Source organism: Carettochelys insculpta, chromosome 2 (genome assembly GCF_033958435.1).
Source record: "Carettochelys insculpta isolate YL-2023 chromosome 2, ASM3395843v1, whole genome shotgun sequence".
Taxonomy (NCBI): domain Eukaryota; kingdom Metazoa; phylum Chordata; order Testudines; family Carettochelyidae; genus Carettochelys; species Carettochelys insculpta.
In genome coordinates this window covers 36397887-36419834 of record NC_134138.1, presented here as the reverse complement: position 1 = coordinate 36419834, position 21948 = coordinate 36397887, and the positions used below count along the sequence as shown (strand labels likewise).

At 47.0% G+C, this 21948-nt stretch overlaps 1 protein-coding gene across 2 annotated transcripts in view; it reads right to left on the bottom strand.

Moving 5' to 3' along the window:
- The window catches only part of NUDCD1 (NudC domain containing 1), a 180356-nt gene that overhangs the window by 88592 nt on the left and 69816 nt on the right, over positions 1-21948 (bottom strand). For both annotated transcript variants that reach the window (XM_074986748.1, XM_074986749.1), the window contains exons 5-6: positions 15319-15501; positions 5031-5235 (exon numbers count right to left, since the gene is read on the bottom strand). In XM_074986748.1, the coding sequence (XP_074842849.1) occupies positions 5031-5235; positions 15319-15501 (388 nt within the window). The remainder of the gene's footprint in view (positions 1-5030; positions 5236-15318; positions 15502-21948) is intronic.

Sequence of the window (21948 nt, the reverse complement as noted above, 5' to 3'; positions counted from 1 at the left end):
CGGTGTTGCGGGTCTTCCTGACCACTGTAGGCCTCCCCCTGTTAAACTCTCCCTTAAATGCCCCAGTCTGCAGGCCCCTGTCTGCTTCACCCCCTGGTCACTCTGCCTCTGGCTTATGAAAGCCTGCTGGCCTAGGTCAGGCCTTACCCCTTGCTAGTCACACAGGGGAAGGCTGATCTTGAGGCTGATCAAAGGCAATCAAGGGAACAAAGGGCAGAAACTCAGTCCCAACTGCCACAGAAACTGAAATCACCCATCTGAAATCAGAATTCAAAATTCAAACAGTCAAGCACACTCACTCACTCACCCCAAAAGCTAGTACTCTCACCTGATAGCTTCTTCAGCAGCAGGATTGCTTGCTCTCCATCTTAAACTCCCCTGGCTGCCACCCCCTGTCCGCTTTGCTCCCCTGGTCGCATATAAGAAAGGGAAAGGGAAAACAGGTATGGGGCTCCTCCCAAAGGTGAACTCCCAGGCAAACTCCCTGTTAGCTGCTCCTGTTCGCTGGATAAGTATTTTGATGAACTAGGGCACCTTATTGTACTATACTCCACTTCTCCAAGTCATAAAACAAGCTCAGGACTCCATCTTCAGTATACATTATGGTAATCTTAAAGTCCACTGGACTGCAGTTAACTCTCTCAAGGAATTATACTTTTAGATTTTACCATTTTTAATCAGAAGAAAAAAGGAGAAATCTATATCCATTTAAAAGATAAATGTTGCTATTCTGCAAAGTATTTATCTGTTGCACATAATGTCAGAATTCATTTAAAAAGTGTAAAGGAAGAGCCGAGTTTTCAAAACTTAAATATTTGTTTTTTATTCAATCACAGTTTTTAGTATGGATTCTGGATTAACTTGTTTGTCGTATTGATTATTATCTGAATAAGAAGCAGGACTGAGTGGACTTGCAGGCTCCAAAATTTTACGTTGCTTTGTTTTTCAGTGGAGTCATGCGAAGAAAAGATCTGCATGTTAGCTGCACTTTGATACAGAGATTGTGCTATAATGCATGATGTGAATTGAAATATACTATTTCTTTTACCTTTTATAGTATAAATATTTACAATAAAATATAAAGTAAGCACTGTACACTTTGCATTCTGTGTTGTAATTAAAATCGATATCTGGCATCCTATCATTAACAGTGTGATTAAAGTTCTGATTGAGATTTTTAAAAAATACCATATGACAGCCCTTTATCTAATTGACATCACCAGTTATTGAACTCCTCGATTTTATCTACAAAGCCTAGAATGAATAACCCTTGAGAGAATTTCTGGATGTTGGGCAAATGAGTATGTGCTAGAAGGTATCTTGTGTTTGGTTTTCTAAACAGGTAATTTCTCAAGATTTACCCTTTACAAAGGAGGTGGAAACCAATAAGCTATACATTATCTGAAAACTGGATGCTGTTAATACTTGTTTATTTTTCACTCTAATTATTACTACTAACTCTGCCTCTGTATTAAAATAGAAATTCAATACTATGACAAGCATAATTAAAAACATTGGCTTAGGCTCATTTCTATTAAACTCCTGTGCAGTTTGCATTAGTGTCCAGCTGCCACCCTGAATAGGTAACCACACCAGCTCTTACACAATGAAGGAGGCTATAAATGCCATCCTTTAATATGGCTAACCTGAGTTCAATTACTGTGTGTGCTGTACTTGGCTAATGAAAAGGGACTGGCTTTCTAGAAATCACAGATATTCTGAGAAAAATACTATTTTCTAAAAAGTTTTTTCTATTAAAAACTGGACAATTCCAGTTTTCAGTAAGAAAGTGTTTTATACAACCCACCTCATTAATAAAATTTTGAATCCTAATATGAAAAAAATCCTCCTAAAATATTTAAATAAAGTTGCTAACAGGTGGAGGGGAAGGAGGAAAGGCCTGAAAGTTGCGAAGTTCAATTTCATATCTTAACTTTCTCAAAGATCTGGAAGTGTGTAGCGGTTTCAAATACTGGGCTTAGATTTTGATCAAGGCATTTTTATAAAAGGGACCAAGACCCAAATATACGCTTGGATACATGAGGGGAAGATATACTAGTGCCTATGACTGCAGTTATCACCACAGATCTGTACAGTGATTTTGGCTCAGAGCGAGATGAAGAGTCAGACCGCCGTGACTGAGAAGCATCCCATGAGTTCTATGGAGGTCACTGGTATGGCTGGAGCACTGGTAGCTAGAATGCAACAGGCCAGAAGCCCACACCCTTACCATGAGATGAGAGTCTCATAGTGCTCTATGAGAGGAGAAAGATACTGACTTGGATGCTGAGGAGCTCTGGGCTTCAAGAAATAAAGGTGGAGCTAGCCATGAGCTTGCAAGCAACTGGTCTAACTTGCCATAAGCCAAATAAAGGTGGAACAGTTGCTGACCATGGAAAAGGCATTGTCACAGAGTATGTGTCCATTGTTTTCAGTGCCAGAAGCAGTGTTAACCCTTGAAGATAGCAGATGAAGGGAGAGTTAGAGAGTAGCAAAGGAAAATATGAAAAGTATCAGAGACAGCACGGGAGGTGAGGAGTTCCCGCAGAGAGTGTTAGGGTTCCCTGCCCCGGTAACTTTAGAGCATAGCTGGAGGCTGGTAAGGGCTGGTTACTCAGCCCAATCAGACCAGGGAGCTCCCACCTGCTGCTCTTCGAGCCAAGGGACCGAAGCCTAAACCCCAGCAAGGGCAACCCCATACCACAGGACTGCAGACCAAACAGAGGTCTGGGGCCCAGGGTGATACTCACCCTGCCACAAAATCTTCATAATAAATAATATAAAGTGATCATTATACACTTTATGTTCTGGGTTGTAACTGAGATGAATATTTGGTAATGTAGAAAAACACTGGTATTCTATTAAAATGTGATTAAAACTGTGATTAATCGTGTTTTTAATCTCACAATTAATTGCAATGAATTATTTTTAATTGCATGACAATTCTAGTACAGGTTGAACCTCTGTCTTCTGATTAGTCCTGAGCCAGAGATTTTGCAGAGTATGCGAGATAAATGCTGGCCCTTAAGGGCACTGCTCCTCACTCCAGACCACAAGTTTTCCCTCTGTGAGTGCTCCAGCCCTGGAATATTCACAAAATCACCTATGGTGCCAGACTAGGAAACCTAGATTACAGAGGTTCAACCTGCACTAATCAGCTATATATAACAAGAAAAGTCACTAAGAAGTTAAGAGGTTGTGAGATTAGAAACCACACAGAGCTGCCACTCCAGACATAGGCAATTCAAAGGAACTGGGGTGGGGCTGGAGGAGGAAAGGAATAGGAGGTTGTGGGGGGATTAAGCAGTGCTATTTCACTCAGCCAAGGGAAGGGCTATGGACATAATGTACGAACACTGGCCATATATGGTATTGCTAGCAAAAATCCCCTGGCTCCATTGCCGGGGCGTGTTCATACACCTCAGTGGAATACACGACACTACCTCCTTGAAGAACACTTCATTCTCAAAATTGCTATTGGAAAAAAAATGAGCATGTTTTGAACAGTAAGGGAAATAATTTCATACACATCTGGAACAGAATCCATACTTCAATAAAAAAGCATTCACATTAGAAGCAATATTTTCACTTAAATAGTTTAGAACTGTATCTGCTTCTCAGGCTGCCATACATATTCATTACAGTCAAAGACCTAACTAACAAACAACACATGGACTCTTATTGAAGAAAAATGAACCCCTGGTGTCAGAATATTAGAATGAAAACAAAGGACCAAATTCTGATCTCAACTGACATTGAATAAGCAAGAGCTACATTTTATTTAAATCAGGAGAACTGAAAGCACATTCAGACCACAATTGCTTTCAGGAATCCATTACTACTGTTCTCGGCTGCCCACTTTAGCTCATGGAACAAAGCCTAAAACTAGTCTAAGTTATTTAGCATCCCAATTGATTTGCTCCTTCTTTCTTCCTGAAAAAAAATATATATTAAAATTAAAATGTGTGTTAACAACTCCTTGACATACACTGCAGTCTGATATTTAATGTGGTATAATTTTAAATTTCAATAAAATTAATTTCCAAGCATATTCTGCTCGATTATATGTCAAAAAAATAGGAAGCTGCAATACAAAACCTATGAATGGTCAGTAAACAGGGCAGAATAAAATGGTAAATTGAATCACCAAGACTCAATTATTTTAGAAAACAAGCAGCATCCACAGTGAAATGTAAAATACAAGCTATTCTTGAAGATTCATCTACTCTTCATTTAAGGTCAGAATAGAGGATTATAATGGTCCCCTTTGGCCTCAATGTCTGTGCAGATATAAATATTAAGAAGGGTGAAATGTTTGAATTTTTCAGTCTGCTGCATGTGGAACAAACATTTGACTTCCAGATTTATCTTTCCTTAGCTGTCTGATTGAACAGTTTCTTTTCAAGCTAAGTGGATACAAGAGAGCATTTCCCACCGACATGTCACAAACTTTTCCTCCAACAAGGAAACATTAAACGGGGAGGTACATTTTTAAGAGGACAGGCACCTCAACTTCCCTTTGAGTATATGCATGTCGAGCTCACATCATTAGCATCTGCAGAAATGAGTTGTGGGTATCCTCTAACTTCCTAATTTGCACCCACAATTCATCCTTACACATGCAAATTCTGCAGAAAATTTGCACCCACAGAAACAAAAACATAAAACCCTAAAAGGCAGCTCTTTGATTGCCAAAACTCTATGCTGCCAAAGAAGTGCTCAACAGTTTTTGAGATCACAACAAATTGACTGATAAAGACTAAATCAGCTTTTTTATTTCAAAGCCTTTCTTCTTCCAAAGAACCTTATAAATCGGTGTTTATAAAGTTCTACATGTGTGCCAATTGAAAGTTTTAAAATATTTGCATTTCAGAGAGGAAGAACAACTGGAAATTCATGAAGCACACTAAATATCAATTTCAGTACATTTCATATGGTGTCTGTTGCATAGACTGGATTGGAAAAAACAAGATTAAAAATATTATGACTATATATAAAGAAAAAAGTAAAATCAACATATAGATTAATACCTATTATCTCTAATGATCCATGTGCAGCCTTCATGGTCAATAGCTGAATAGAGTTTTCCTTCCACCAAAGGAGACTGGTTTTTCAATGTTACGATGATGTAATCAGGAGAAAACTGTACTTGTATGTCATCTTTAGTGATGTTTTGCGGAAGATGAATAGTTACTGTCAAATCATCTTCAGTCTGTTGCCAGTAATAGACAGGGTCTACAAATGAAAACATACATAGAAACACAGTTTCCAAATGAAAAGTATATGGTTGGTGGAAGGGAAAACAGAAATTTGGTAAAGCGTGTATATTCACGTTCCACTCTGAAAACTTCATCTGAAATCTATTCTGATCACTTATTAAAAAACATACAGGAATGCAGTTTGCTGGCTACAAGGAGGTATTGGACCAAAATCCACTTGCATCTCAGTTATGGAAAGCTGCTTCATGTGTACATTAAAATAAGCAGGTGGACACTCAGGGGCACAATATAAATATGCACTTGTAGTTTTTAGCACCTTTTAAATAGTATTTTTTAGTAGTCATGATGTTATTTATTCAATACAAAAAATATTCAAATAACCGATGGTACTATATCTCAGTGAGCACTAATCCCATTATCTAGGTTCAGCACCCTTTGGGTAATCACCTTTAAGAGTCATTTTTTAAATGTGTTGCCCATTTGTAAAGAGAAGTTACTCACCGTAGTAACGGTGGTTCTTCGAGATGTGTCCCCGTGGGTGCTCCACCATAGGTGACGGCTTGGCCGGCGCCGCAGATCGGATCTTCCAAGCAGTTTCTGCCGGACCGCGCATGCGCCGGTACGCGCCGCTCCCTGGCGCGCTCCTGGCCATGTGCGCGATCCGGTCCCCGCCAGTTCCTCGACCAACCGCCTCGGTTGCCCCTGCAAAACACTAACAGAGATCCGAAGCGGGGAGGATGGGCGGGAAGTGGAGCACCCACGGGGACACATCTCGAAGAACCACCGTTACTACGGTGAGTAACTTCTCTTTCTTCTTCGAGTGTCCCCGTGGGTGCTCCACCATAGGTGACTACCCAGCAGTAACCCAGATAGGTGGTGGGTAATCGGATTATGTGCAGCTGGTCCCCGAGAGGACCGCTGCAGAGAGACGGGTATCCTCTTGGAATACCCTGTGAAGGGCGTAATGTTTGGCGAACGTGTCGTAGGATGACCAGGTCGCCGCTCTGCAAATGTCTTTCAATGCAACGCCCTTGAAAAAGGCTGTTGATGCTGCCACCGCCCTGGTGGAATGAGCCCTGGGAGTGGCCGACAAAGGAGTCTTTCTGAGCTCGTAGCACATTTTTATGCAGGATACAATGTGCTTTGAGATTCTCTGCGATGAGAGACCTTCTCCTTTAGATTTGGGAGCGAGGGAGACCAGGAGTCTATCCGATTTTCGGAAGGACTTGGTCCTGTCTACGTAGAAGGCTAGCGCCCTCCTCACATCCAGGAGGTGTAGGCGCGCCTCTTCGCTGGAGTTATGAGGCTTTGGATAGAACGAGGGTAGAACAATAGGTTCATTGATGTGAAACTCGGAAGAAACTTTGGGAACAAAGGCTGGATGCAGCCGTATGGTTACCGCCTCCTTGGAAAAGACAGTGCAGGGTGGCGTTGCCATGACTGCCGCAAGCTCGCTCACCCGACGGGCTGACGTAATTGCAAGAAGAAAGGTCGTCTTTACTGTAAGGAGGCGAAGGGGAACCGTGGCCAAGGGCTCGAACGGTGGTCCCATGAGTGTGGTAAGCACCAGGTCCAAGCTCCACGAAGGTGGAATCAGTTTCCGAGGGGGGTATAGGTTTACCAACCCTTTGAGGAACCTGGTAACCATAGGGTGGGCGAACACCGTGTGCCCTCCCTCCTCATGTCTGAACGCCGAGATGGCGGCCAGGTGGACCTTTAACGAGGATAGCGAGAATCCTGCTCTCTTGAGGTCCAGTAAATACTCTAGAATTGTAGGTATAGGCACCGAAAGGGGGGCCAGCTGCTTGGTAGAACACCAAGCCATGAAGCGAGTCCATTTTTGTTTGTAGGTTTTCCTAGTGGAAGTCCTCCTGCTACTTTCTAGGACTTGCTGTACTTCCACTGTGCATGTGCTCTCTAGGGAGCTGAGCCATGGATTAGCCACGCTTGCAGTCGCAGGCTTTGGGGGTGCGGATGCACTATGGACCCCTGGGCTTGCGTGAGCAGGTCCGGCGCCACCGGAAGAGGCATCGGTGGGCGGTCCGACAGGCGCAGGAGTAGGGGGAACCATGGTTGGCGATCCCATGTTGGGACTATCAGGATCATCCGAGCCTTGTCTCTCCTGGCTTTTTGCAGAACCTTGTGGATCAGCACTGCGGGGGGAAACGCGTAAAGCAGGGGGCCTCCCCACGGGATCGCGAACGCGTCCCCCAGGGACCCCCGGCCCAGCCCTGCTCTGGAGGAGAATCGTGGGCACTGTTTGTTGTGCTGAGTGGCAAACAGATCTATTTGGGGAAACCCCCATGCGTGGAAAATAGGCCGTAGTAGATCGGGACGGATCTGCCACTCGTGGGTGAGCGCAAAACGTCTGCTCAACTGGTCTGCCTTCACGTTGTGCGTGCCCGGCAAGTAGGAGGCTCTCAGGATTATATCGTGGGCGATGCACCAGTTCCATAGGCGGATTGCTTCCGCGCATAAGGTACGGGATCGAGCTCCTCCTTGCCTGTTTATGTAAAACATGGTGGAGGTATTGTCTGTACTGATCCCGACGACTTTGCCTTGTATACGGTCTCGAAAGTGTTTGCAGGCGTTGAACACTGCTCTGAGCTCTAAAACATTGATATGCAGAGACTGTTCCGTGGGTGACCACAGACCTTGAGCCACCTCTTCGCCCATGTGCGCTCCCCACCCTATGAGGGAGGCATCCGTAGTGAGGAAAACCGATATTTGCGGCTGATGGAAGGGTACCCCTGTTAGCAAGTTCCCGGGGTTTACCCACCATTGCAGGGATTCGCGCACCCCAGGTGGGGGCGACACCACCCTGTGAACGGTGTGTACTGCCGGCTTGTATACACTTGCCAGCCAATGTTGCATGCCGCGCATGTGCAACCTGGCGTTCTGTACCACAAACGTAGCCGCTGCCATGTGGCCCAGCAGCTGCAAGCACGTCAAGACCGGCACCGTAGGGCTGAAGGTGATGACCTGCACGAGGGAACCGATGGCTCGAAAGCGAGCCTCTGGAAGGTATACTCTCGCCGAGACTGAGTTTATGCGAGCCCCTATGAACTCTATGTCCTGTGAGGGGTCTATCTTTGATTTTGCCATATTGATAACCAGGCCAAGTGCGGAGAACGTGTTTGCTGTGACGCGTATCATGCGGAGAACCTCCCTTTTCGAGGTCCCTTTGAGCAGGCAGTCGTCCAGATACGGGAAAATAAACACCCCCTGTCTGTGCAGGTAGGCTGACACCACTGCCAAGGTCTTGGTGAAGACTCTGGGGGCCGAGGAAAGGCCAAACGGCAGGACCTTGTATTGGAAGTGTTCGTTGCCCACCATGAACCGGAGAAAACGTCGGTGAGCCGGATGAATGGTTATGTGGAAGTACGCGTCTTGTAGATCGAGGGCTGCGAACCAGTCTCCATCGTCCAGTGCTGTAAGGATGGAGGCAATAGTGATCATCCGAAAACGTTGCTTGCGCAGATACCTGTTGAGGCCACGAAGGTCTAAGATGGGCCTCCAGCCTCCTGTTTTTTTCTCCGTCAGGAAATACCGAGAGTAGAACCCTTTCCCTTGCAGTTGCTCCGGCACCTTTTCCACCGCCCCTATGAACTCTAGGTGGGCCACCTCCTGCCTGAGCCTGGCTACATGGGAGGCCTCCTGGGGGTGGGGCTTGGGCGGGGGTCGCGGCGGCGGGAGCGACTGGAAGGGGATGGCGTACCCCGTGGCTATGATCTCCAGCACCCATTTGTCTGTGGTGATCCTTTGCCACTGGTCGTAGAATGGTCGGAGGCGATGGTGAAAAAGTCGTTTCGGATGATCTTGTGCAATGGTGGTGATGGCGCAGCCCTGGATTTGTATGTCAAACTTGTGGCCTTTGGCCCCGCCCCGAGGACGTACGGCCCTGTTGTGAGCGTCGCCTGGGGGTTCTGTACTGCTGGTGCTGCTGATGCCGCCCTTGCTCGTAACCCCTGTGATACTGGGGGCGCTGTTGCTGGTATTGGTACCGCCTTTACTGTGGGTAGTACCTTTTCTTTGAGTATGGAGGGGTGTAAATCCCCAGGGTCCTGAGTGTGGCTCTTGAGTCTTTACTGGAATGAAGGACCGAGTCAGTTGATTCAGCAAACAGCTTCTGCAAGTCGAAGGGAAGGTCGATTATCTTCGCCTGCAGATCTCTCGGTATGCCCGAGGTCTGGAGCCAGGACTCCCGTCGCATCACCACTGCAGTTGCTGTGGAACGTGCTGCCGTGTCCGCAACGTCCAAAGCAATCTGAACTTCCATCCTCGCAGCCGCGTAGCCCTCTTGCACTATGGCCTTGAGGACCGGCTTTTTGTCCTCTGGAAGCGAGTCCATGAGGGAAGTTAATCTGGCATAGTTGTCGAAATTATGGTTCGCCAAGTGCGCTGCATAATTTGCCATTCGCAAGGTTAAAGTGGAGGAGGAGTAGACCTTTCTGCCGAACAGCTCTAGCTTCTTGGCATCTCTGTCCATTCCCCCTGTTTTAAATTGAGATGTTTTTAATCTTTGCTGCGAGGACTCCACCACCAAGGAGTTTGGCTGGGGGTGGCTAAACAAGAACTCCATGCCCTTCGCCGGCACGAAGTATTTCTTATCCGCTCTCTTTTGGACAGGCGGAATAGTTGCCGGGGTCTGCCATATGGTAGTGGCGGACTCCAAGATCGCTTCATCAAGCGGGATTGCTACTCTGGAGGAGGCCGGGGAGCTCAAATTTTTAAGGAGCTTATGATGTTTCTCTTGCACTTGTGCTGTCTGGATGCCTTGCGTGAAAGCTACCCTCTTAAACAGCTCCTGAAACTGTTTGAGATCGTCCTTGGGATGGACGTCCCCTAAGGCCGTGGCCTCATCCGGGGAGGAAAACGAGGAACCGCTGGGGTACATTTCTTTGGACCCTTCCGGTTCTTGATGGTGATGGTGCGCCCTCTCGCTGGAGGTTTGCGAGGGAAAATCTCGTGGGTCCACGGCCAGCCCCCCCTGGGATGCTTGAGTCTCCGTCCCCGATCGCGATTGCCCTCGGGGGTACGAGGTAATATGTGGGGATCTCCCCCTGGTAGATTGCCGATGGTGTCCATGCCCCGCGTGGAAGGGACGACCATGGTAGTATAGGCACTGTTCCTGGGAAGGTGACCTTGACCACTCCCTTTGCACGTACCCTGTGTGTCTGGGAGAGGGGGATTGTGGAGACACTGGAGAGAGCGATTTTGCATAATAGTCCAGCGATTCAAATCCCAGGAAGGGCGAGGGGGGTGCCAGCCATGGGGAGGCTGATTGCAGGAAAGGAGAAGGGGGCTCCGGGTAGGCTAGGGGGGGCCCCTGCCTTCTGGTTGGAGTCTGCAACATGAGCGGAGGGCTGTGAGAGAAGAGCTCCACAGCCCTGTCTGGAGAGGGGCTGCAATGCCTCCTCTTGTGTGCAGCCTTCCCCCTCCCTTGAGGAGGTAACTCCGCCCCCTGATGGGCGGGGGATCCCGGCCCCGTCGGCACCGTGCTAGGCACGCTCGAGGGCGGTGCCACACGTGCGGAGTCCTTGTGCGCCTGCAGGCTACGTGCCTGCGCTCCCTGCACCGCCGGTTCCCCGGGGATCGGTGCCGCTGTCTGCGGTGCCGCTGGTACCGGCGCTTGCTTAGCCGCCGCCCTGCCTGCGGTGCGGGGCGGCTGGCTGATCATCGGAGGCTGAGCCGCTTCCACGTGGCTCTCCGTGCCGCCGCCGATCAGCTGTTGCTGCGGCTGGGGGCTGCTCGCTCCTCCCGTCCCGCTCACTGTTACTGCCGGCAGGGATCGGGTTGGAGAAACTTTCCTCCGTTTTTGCGCAGATGGAGTGAGGGAGGCAGCTTTCCTTCTAAGGGCCCCGGAGGGTCCCTCCTGCTGCGGCCGCTCCGGCACGTCTGGCTGGAGGGCCTTGTCAAGAAGCAGCAGTTTAATTCTCATCTCCCTGTCTCTCCGTGCTCTGGTCGTTAACTTTGCACAGAAGGCGCATTTTTGTGCCACATGGGACTCCCCCAGGCACCTTATGCATAGACTGTGCCCATCGGACACTGGCATCGCCTCTCGGCAGGACTCACATTTTTTAAAGCCTGAGGCGGACATTGTTGGTGAGTCTTTGAGTTTGCTTGTGGGTACTTAGCACTTCTTTGTGCTGTTTCCCCGTCCGATGGCCTGCCTCCGCAGGAGGGCTGATGGCCCTAGCTCCCGGCCTCCGGCGCTGGTTACTGGGACTGGCTTGAGCTGTCCCTCCGTAGCTTGTTTGTTTTTTTTTTTTTTTTTTTGCAAAATAACAACCGGTTACTTATGGTATCCTAAGAACTGAAAAACTTTAAAGAGAAAAACAAATAAAGTCGTTGAATACGCTATGTGGCTTTAGCCTAGTCGGATTCCGTCTGCAGCCGACGGCGGTTGAGAGGAACTGGCGGGGACCGGATCGCGCACATGGCCAGGAGCGCGCCAGGGAGCGGCGCGTACCGGCGCATGCGCGGTCCGGCAGAAACTGCTTGGAAGATCCGATCTGCGGCGCCGGCCAAGCCGTCACCTATGGTGGAGCACCCACGGGGACACTCGAAGAAGAATCCACTTTTAGCACATATGGCTAATGTATATGGAGTCTGAACGCTATAAAAAGGTGTTCACTGGGGCCATGCCTACACTCAGAATGCCCTCTGGCATTTTCATAACCAAGGGAACAAAATATAGGACAGCCAGAATGAGCCTTCAGTATAAAAGCCAGCTGGGCAGGAAGGTAGGTTTCAGATAGAAAGAAAAACATAACTGTGAGAGCAGTGTTCCAAGGGAGCTTGTTTTGGAGTGGTTGTCCATATGAACTCCATTTTCGACGACTGTAAGACGCAGCAGGGTATTAAGAATCTAGCAAATCCATGATTAATACACAGCTCTGCCAACATGGGCATTAAATCTGGAACTCTCTATCAGGGAGTAGGGACAGGTGAACATGTGAACTGAACTCCAGGTAGCTGCTTTACAAATCTCCAAGACTGGAATGTCCATTAGGGAAGCAGCAGACGCTGCTTGAGCTCTGGTGGAATGCTAACTTGTGCAAGCTACTGTTCAGCAAAAAACAAAAGCAGTTTGGCAACAACTTAAATAACCTATGGCTGGTTATTTGCTGACCCTTCCATCAGTATGGATGTGATACTGCCTTGCATGACTTCCTCCTAAACAAAACAGGGAAATACAACAGAGGGAGCTACTATAAGGCGGGTGTCTAACTGGTTTCAAAACCATTCCCAGATACAATAGTTTTCAGTGGTTCACAATCAAGCTGGAAAACCACAGCAAGTAGGGTACTACAAGGATCATTTCTGGGTCTGAGTCTGTTCAATATACTAATTTATTTAGACCATAGCATAGAGAGTTCACTTACAAAGTCTGCAGACAATACCAAGCCAGGATGGATTGCAAATGCTTTGGAGGATAGGATTAAAATTAAAAATGATCTGTACAAACTGGAGAAATGGTCTGAAGTAGGTAGGATGGAATTCAGTAAGGATGAATGTAAAGTACATCACTTAGGAAGGATCAATCGCACACAAACAAAAAGGGAAATGACTGCCTATGACAGAATGGAAAGATAACTGCGGGGCTTGGTAGATCACAAGCTAAGAGTAAACAATGTAACACCACCGGAAAAAAGCAAACATTCTGGGATGTGTTGGCAGGAGTTTTATAAATAAGACAGAAGTAATTCTTCTGTTCTACTCTGTGCTGATCAGGCCTCAGCTGGATTCCTGTACTCAGTTCTGAGTGCCACATTTCAGGAAAGCTGTGGACAAACTGGAAAACATCCAGTACAAGAAAAAAAATGACTTGAAAAAGAAATGACTTCAGGTCTAGAAAGCAAGACAAAGGCAAGATTTTTTAAAAATGGGTTTGTTTGGTCTAGAGAAGAGCAGACAGCAGGGATATACAGTAAACACCTCGATTGAGGTGGAGGTTGCATTCTGGGCAACCTCCACATAAATCGAATTTCACATAAATTGAGTGGAGGGGTTGCGGAGATCCCCAGAATTCCCCTGGCTGGGGAAAGTGAGGGGCTGGAGCCTCTGCTCCAGCTCCTGGTGTGGGCAGGCAGGAGGGAGCCAGGTTAAAGGTGAGGTGGGGAGCCTCCTGCTCCAGGTACTGACCACGTGGAGCAGCCATGGCTCCCCTGCCACCCCCAGCTATGGCGTGGCTTGGCCCCAGAGCTGCTTGGGTGGCAGCAGCTCCAGTCACAGCACTGGAGCCCTGGGCAGCTCCAGGCATGGTGCGACTTTGCTCCGGGGCTGCTTGGGCAGCGGCAGCTCCAGCTGTGGTGCTGGAGCCCTGAGCAGCTCCAGCTGCAGCATAGCATGGCCCCAGGCAGCTCCAGCTATGCCTACTCCTCTCCGCCCCAGCATAGCAACACTGGGCAGCCACAAGGTAGGAGCTTTCTCCTAAGGAGCCCCAGAGACAGCTGGCAGCGTGGGGATAAGTGGAGAGGCGGGGTACAATAAAGTAGGGTCGCCCCAGACTTGACCAGCGTTAATATAAAAACGTGTAAGTCCAGTCTGCGGCAAATGAGGGTCTACTGTACTAAAAGTTCTCAAGTACATAAAAGGCTGTTAAAAGGATGAAGGAGAAAAATTATTCTCCTTAACCTCAGAGGAGAGGCCAAGAAACAATGGACTTAAATTGCAGCAAGGCCAGCTTAGGTTGGACATTAACTACCCTGACAGGAATTGCCTTGGGAGTTTGTGCACTCTTCATCACTGGAGATTTTTAAGAGCAGTTTAGATAAACACCTGTCAGAACAGATAATACTTTTTCTTGCCATGAGAGCAGGGACTGGACTAGATGACTTTTCTATTCCTTCCAGTCTTATGAGCTTATAAAAACAAAAACAAAACAAAAACACACCACACTTTTTAACAAAATTAGCCTGTTCATGCTTGGGGCTTCTTTTAGCTACATCTTTGTGGAAGGTTTGAAATACACATCTGCAAACCCCAGCAAAATTTCAGGTGAAAATAATTCCCAAACAGTGTTTTCCATAATACAGCCTACTAATGATCCTAATTAGGATACACCCAATAGGCAAACTTACGTAACTATCTGTAGAGAAGAACTATTTTTAAGAAGGGATTTGAAAATGACTTGGAGTAGTGGTCTCCAACTAGTAGATCCTGGAGCCTCTCACAGGCAATCCTGACAGGTTTGGCCAGAGGCTATCAAGTGCCAGGGTTTCAATCCCCTGCCTCTGCCTGGTGGAAGTGAGTGTGGACTGGGGATGGAGGGAGAATAGAGTGAGCAGGACAGGACCTAGGAGAAAGGGTAGGGAAGAGGCAGAGCCTTGAGGCAGATGCACTGAAGGAGGTGGAGAAATGATATTTAGGTTTGAGGTAAGATCCTGTATTGCACTGAAATTAAAAAAAGTGACCTCGTCCTTGAAATGGTTGGAGACTATTGATTTAGAGATTATTTAGGATGGAGACAATTATTAGCAAACAGTTTTAAATAGCAAGAGCAAATCTAATGAACGGGGGTCTGATCCAAACAAAAAAGAAGTCAGGGAAGACTCCAATGGACTTCACTGACCTATGGATCAGGCCCTCTGTGCTACCTGTACAATCACTCAGCATGTTGATGATGAAAACATTGGGAAGATTTTGTCCTGCTGAGCTAGTGGTTGCACTTCACACCACATATCTGCGCATGATAAAGTTGAGTTCGGTGAACCTTGTCCTTTCACAGATACTTATGGCCCAGTTACTATTTCTACATGTGTAATACCTATTTTTCACGCAAAGGAAAAGCGAGTGTGAAGTTGTATATGTTCTAGAGAGCAAAGTTCTTCATACAGCTATATGCTCAAGGCATCTTCTACAATTAAGAAAGGCAAACGCCACATGTAATGAGAAAGTACAGATTAAAATTATCAAAATCTCTGTCTGGGAAATAACCATTTACAGTGAAACTTAACATACACTGGAAAAAATATTGACCTAATAGATATGTGAACACATTAAATCATCTAGCATTTTTATTATTATTTTGTATAAAAAAAAAGGAGGGTTTTGTTACAAAAGTTTAGAAAGAAAAGACTAGAACAAATATTACCTTTTTTATCTGCTGTTTTCCCACTTTCATTTTCTTCTAGCTGCTTCCCCTCATCTTGCAAAAAACTGAAGGGTTTGTAGGAGACAATCATTAGACCATCCCCGCCTGGCTCTATAGCTGCATAATGGGGGACTGACTTTCCTTGGAGAACTCTGCGTGTGAAGATTTCATATCTTTTATTATCTGTAAAACGAATAGAAAAACAGAAAAGTAATATTTTCTAGAAGAAAATAATCAATTATAAATGAAACAAATGGATTACACCTAGAAGTAATATACAGCCACACAGGTCAATTCATAATATTGCTGACTTAAAAACAGCAGTTCATCTCTGTCCTCAGTACCAGAAATCTTCTAGCTAAGCCTATATCCAGCAGCTGTAACAGACTGATATTCATCAGGACTGAAATTACAGCCCAGCAGTTCGGTACATTGTAGGTTTTCCCAAGTTAAGATTTTCTAAATGACCAAGTCCTGTCTACATAGAAGGAGGATATAGACCTTTTTACATCTAGTATGTGCAGTCTGGCTTCCATATGAGAAGCGTGGGGCCTAGCGTAAAAGACAGGAAGAACTATAGGTTCATTGATATGGAATTTGGAGCATATTTTCACTAGAAAGGAGGTACTGGACTATACAACCATTTGGTGTTTGTGGAAGATCGTGTATGGTGGAGAGTCAGGCAAAGCAGCGATCTTGCTCGCTCTGAGCTGATGTTATAGCCACTAGAAACAGGGTTTTCATTGTTAACATACCTACCTGTGACTCTCCTCACTTTGAGTCCATCTATCTGCGATAACAGACTTTCAATCACCTTTTTTAGAAGGCTTCTTGGTATTCACCCATCCAATTGCAAAGAAATTCTGGAAAGGCCTACAAAATATCATCCGTCCATGTAACATACCTCTGTTAACATAGCTAGTGAGCATGTGGCCATTGACTCAATGGTGGCTTCATTAAGGTATGAAGGACAAGTTCCAAGTCCCAAGCCAGAGATATAGATTTACATGGAGAGATGGTATTTTGTAGGCCTTTCCAGAAACTCTTTACAATTGGATGGGTGAATACCAAGAAGCCTTCTAAAGGTGACTGAAAGTCTGTTATCACAGATAGATGGATTCAAAGTGAGGAAAGTCACAGGCAGGTATCTTTTAGATAAAGGATGTAGTCCAGAATAACGTGTAATGGGGCTTTACTGGGTTGCATGCTCCTTTTGGAATACCAGCTCAAGAAACGCTTCCACAAAGATAAGTTTTGTGTGTTGTTGCTTGTCTGCTTTGTATCAGCACATCTTTCACTCTGGGAATCACACAGATGTAGGGTATGCAGTCAGATATGGCGTATACAGTCTGGGGTGAAGCATGGAACCCTTGTGCTGAAAGAGTAGATCCAGATGTCTGGGAAGTAGGTAAGGAGGATGAAGAGATAGATGAGACAATAAGGGAAACCAGAACTGTCCGGGACACATTGGAGAATGATTTGTGCTCCATCTGTCTGGACTTTCCTGCAGACTCTGATGATAACAAGAATGGGTGGAAAGGCATACAGGAAGTGAGTATTCCAAGAGAGGAGGAAGGCATCCCCCAAAGATATGTGGCCTTTGCCTGCTCTTGAACAACCCCAGCTAACTTTGAAATTTTGGGGTGCTGCAAAGAAATCTATGGCTGAGTGACCCCATGTCTGAAAGAACCACAGGGTCACTTTGTGATGGAACTCCCATTCTTGATCTAGAGAGAAATGACGACTGAGGGAGCCTGCAAATGTATTGTTCATGCCTGGCAGGTATAATGCCGTGAGGATAAAGTTGTGCGCAATACATCAGTTTCACAATTTTTTAGGCACCTGCACAAAGCAATTGTGACCAGGCCCCTCCCTGACAACTGACATAAAACACCATTACGGTATTTTCTGTAAGTACGCAAATTGTGTTCTGTTGTATAGTAGGGAGAAAATGTTTGCAGGCATGGAAGACAGCCCGTAATTCAAGAAGATTGATACGTAGTATCTGTTCATCCTTGGTCCACCCACCTTGGATGTGGTACTTTTGGCAACGTGATCCCCAGCTGAGGAGCAACGCATCTGTTGTACACTCATCCCTTGTCTAACAAGTACTTTACTAATGAGCACTCGCTAAAACAAGGAACATGTATGCCTACCTTTATTCACTATATGAGTGAACTCCCCCAGCTTATATGAGCAGGGTCCCTGACCGGGGGAGGCAGGAGAGGGAGACTCACAGCCCTGCTGCTGGAGCCCTCTCTCTCACTTCTCTCAGACTTTCAGCTGTCTGGCAGCCCTTAAGCTGGGGGAAGATTGGGGAATGCTCTTAGCCTGGTTCCCTCCCCTGCAATGGCAGGAATGTGAAACTGACCAGCCATGAGCTGATCGGTTTCCTGGCCCCCGCAAGCCATGGGGAGACTGGAACCAGCCTGCCCCTGGTTCCCAGCTCCTGTTACTCTGGGGGCCAGGAAACCGACCAGCCCTGGTGGTTCCCAGCTCCCCTCCCCTTGCAAGAAAATTCGAGTTGTTCAGGGGTTGCAGGAACAACCTCTAGGTAACTCCAGGGTTTACTTTATTAGACCTTCACCCTTGGCCAGGTTTTAACCACCCCCAAACTCCCAAAATGCCCCCAGCCTTAACCCCCCCCCCAGCAGCACCTAACCACCCCCAGCCTTAGAGCCCCGAGCAGCCCCAAACTTTCCCCAGCCTTAAATCCCCCCGCAGCCCCATACTTCCCCCAGTCTTAGACTCCCCCTGCTGCATCCCTCAACAGCCCCAGCCTTAGACACTCCTCCTCCTCCCACAGTCTCTTCACTGGGGCTGCTAGGCTGGGTGGCTCCCCCAGCCCTCCTGCTCCCAGCAATTAACTGAAGCGTTTAGGTTTTAGTACCTAGGCATAAGATAATTGCTATCCCTAGTGATAGAGATAGCTGCTGGAGATGGCAGCCATCTCTATTGATCGATATCTGCCTTAGGCAGCAGTGTTAAGAAACTGCAAATGGCTTCGCCCAGCTGGCGACCTCTAACAAATTTAATGGGACACATGTTTCGGTCCCGACCCATAGGTTGCAAACCCCTGTTCTGCATACACACACTACATCCTATTTCTGGTGCCAAACAATTCAATACATCAGAAAAGTACCTAAACTCAACTGGTTTATGTCAAGTTACAAGAACTTGGAATGAATTGGAGACTTTTACAGGTATTTTAATGGGAATTTAGTGTCACTCTTATGAGCTTTTGCCTACAAGCATGACTTTGGGAACCAATTGTGCTCGTACAGCGAGGGATGAGTGTAATTTGTTGGGCTGGTTGAGCATGATAAAATGGGACCCCTAAACAGAATGTTTTGTTCTTGAGTTCACCAACGTAGACATGCGACGACCCTCAGAGGTATTGTCACTTCTCTATGTATACGACATGTGGTGAGGGTATATACTGATGCCAGCCAAAGTTGGAGGCAGCGGAAATGCAGCCAGGTGTTGGAGACCACATAAGTGGTGGCTGCCAAATGGCCGAGGAGGCAAAGGCGGGTAAGAACAGGTACGGTAGGACTGACGACGAGCTGCAATGGGGCTCCTTACAGTGTCATAATGTTGTGATGGTAGGTGAGCACGAGCAGCTGTGGAGTCAAAACAAGCTCCTATGAAACTGATGATCATGGTAGGTTCCAGCATGGATTTAGCTATATTGATGAGGAAACCTAGTGATAGTAGGAGATGTCTCATAGACTGTGCCGTAGTTCATGTGGGCTCTTCAGAAGGACCTTGAAGACAGTCAAGACATGGGAATATACCAATACCTTCCCATCTGAGATGTGCAGCCACGGGTGCAAGAATTTTGGTAAATACCCTGGGGGCAGTTGAAAGCCAAAGGGAATGACTCTATTGATAATGCTTTGACATGAGCAGGAAGTGTGGGAAATGCCTGTGAGCAGGGTGAATGGTGACGTGGAAGTAGGAATCTGGAACCAGTCCTCTTCATCCAGTGCAGGGATTATAGAGGATAGAGTGGTAATTTTGAAATGCTCTTTGTGAATATATTTGTTTAACCACCTTAAGTTTAGGGTGGGTCTCCAACCCCGTTTTCTTCTCTTTTATGAAGTAGTTTACATAAAATCCTTTCTCCTAATGTTTTATTGGTACTCCCTCTATGACTCCAGTTTATACTAGGTGCCGTACTTCTTGGTTCAGTAAGCGCTCATGTGAAGTGTTCCTGGGAAAGGACAGGGAAGGAAATGTGCAGAGAAAAGAGAGTAGCAGAATAGTATATTGCTGAGTAATGTCCAAGACCCATCTGTCTGTGGTTATGGACGCCCACTGGTGATAAAAGGGTGTAGGTGGTGATGGAATATTTGAGAACTCTGGTGAACTGGAGGATGGGGGAGGTTCAATGAGCCCTCAACTAAATTTTTAAACCTGCTGCTTGGAGCAAGATGGTGCTGTTGTATGGTTATTTGGGGCTCTCTGCCTCTGATTTTGTGGCCTATTAGTGTTATGTTGATATGGCCTATAAGAATGTCTAGGGAAATATTGACCTTTGAATCTGTGATATGGAGTGTACCTCCTTTTGAGGAACAGAGGAGTGAACATCACCCAAGTATGCAAAGTAGTGTATGTATCTTTGCTGGAATGCAAAATGTCACCAGTATTCGCTGCAGAGTGTCTGATCTTATCAAATGGTAAATCCTCCACCTTTGCCTGGGGGTCTTTTGGAATGCCTGCTGCTTGCAGCCATGGGGCTCTTTTCATGACTGGCTGTAGCTACAGCTCTGGCTGCTGTGTCAGCTGCATTTAGTGCCATTTTCAAGGCTGTTTTAGATACTGTATAACCTTCTTGGACTATGGATTTTAAGATAGGTCTTTTATCTTCAGGGAGAGATTGAATCAGGTGAGTAAGCTGAGGCAGATTTAGGCTTTTGTATGCCTGAGGTGACTGGCTTATCACCCATGCTCACCCTAGACAGAAGGGAGCATGACAGGGAAGGCTTAGTTCTCACAGAAGAGGAAGTGAAATCCCTTTGAGAGGGGATTTTCTCCACATTATCTTGATCCTACTGTAGTGGCTCAAGAGCCTTGTAAAAGAGTAACATTTTAAAATGTAGCTGTCTGCCCTTTCTGGCTTGAGCTATAAGGCTCTCATATTGAGAGCACTTCTGCAGGATATGTGCCTTTCCGAGGCAGCATGTACACTCAGAATGGACATCTGAGACAGGCATGGGTTTGTGACAGTTAAAGCATGTATTGAACCCTGGTGAGGCAGACATAATGAAATACAGGATTCATTTGTTCAGCTTCTGCCTCTTTCTATTTTTTTTTTTTTTTGAGTAAACAGAGTCTCCGTGAATTACGTACAATATAGATAACACTAAATGACTAAAGAAGTAAATCCTGGCTAACAGAAAAAAAAATGAAGTGTCTAAATAAGTTAACTGAGGAATTCATAAACAAACCACTAACTCTAAACCTAATTCTTTCTATTCTATAGGGCTGAGGAGAGAGATGAGCAGAGCTCCATCCATAGCCTAGGGCGGTGATGAAGAAACTGAGGAGAGCGAGGGCTGCATGCACAATCCTGGGGGCATAACTAGTGCACACTCTGATCACACATGTGGAGCCCCCACTAGATGCTGCTATGAAAAGTTTCTTTCCCATGATGCTGGGCAAGACAACACCTATTGTGGTTGCATATACAGGGACAGCCCTTGAAGAAGAACCCACTGTGTGCTGGTAATCGTAGATATTTATTCAGGGTGGGTGGAAGTGTGGCCCACAGGTAAAGCTAAAGTTAATGGTCACAAAACTTTACTGGAACTTCAATGAAAAATCTTATACCAGTATGGGACTCTTAAGCCGCGTCTACACGTGCTGGCTACTTCGAAGTAGCCGCACCAACTTCGAAATAGTGCCTGCCACGTCTACACATGGTGAGCGCTATTTCGAAGTTGAAATCGACGTAAGGCGGTGAGACATCGAAGTCGCTATCCCCATCAGAAGATGGGAATAGTGCCCTACTTCGACATTGAACGTCGAAGTAGGGCACGTGTAGCCGATCCACGTCCCGCAACATCGAAAGAGTGGGGTCCGCCATGGCGACCATCAGCTGAGGGGTGAGAGATGCTCTCTCCAGCCCCTGAGCTCTATGGTCGCCACGTGCAGCGGACCCTTAAAACTCCCCACCCCCTGTGTTCCTGTGCAGGCGGCAGAACTGCCACGTGGCCAGCCTGCACGCTTGCAACAGCCCCATTTTACCACCGCTGCAGCAATGGCTGCTAGGCAGCCCCCCAAGAGCCCCCAGGGCACCCCCCCACAAGGGGAGCTGGGGCTCCCAGGCAGCCAGCCTGGAAATAGGCAGCGGGGCCCCTCCTGGACGGAGACCGAGATCTGGGACCTGCTGGGGCTCTGGGGCGAGGAGGAGGCGCTCCAGGTAATGGGGAGCAAGAGGCGGAACACGGATGCGTTTGCTCAGCTGGCCGAGGGCCTGGCTGCCCAGGGTCACCCTGCCTGCACTCCTGACCACATCAGGAGTAAGGTTAAGGAGCTGCGGCAGGGTTACGCCCAGCTGATCTGGGGCCGCCCCCGCCACTTGCCCCTTTTACAGGGAGCTCAGGTCCATCCTGGGCCCCCGGT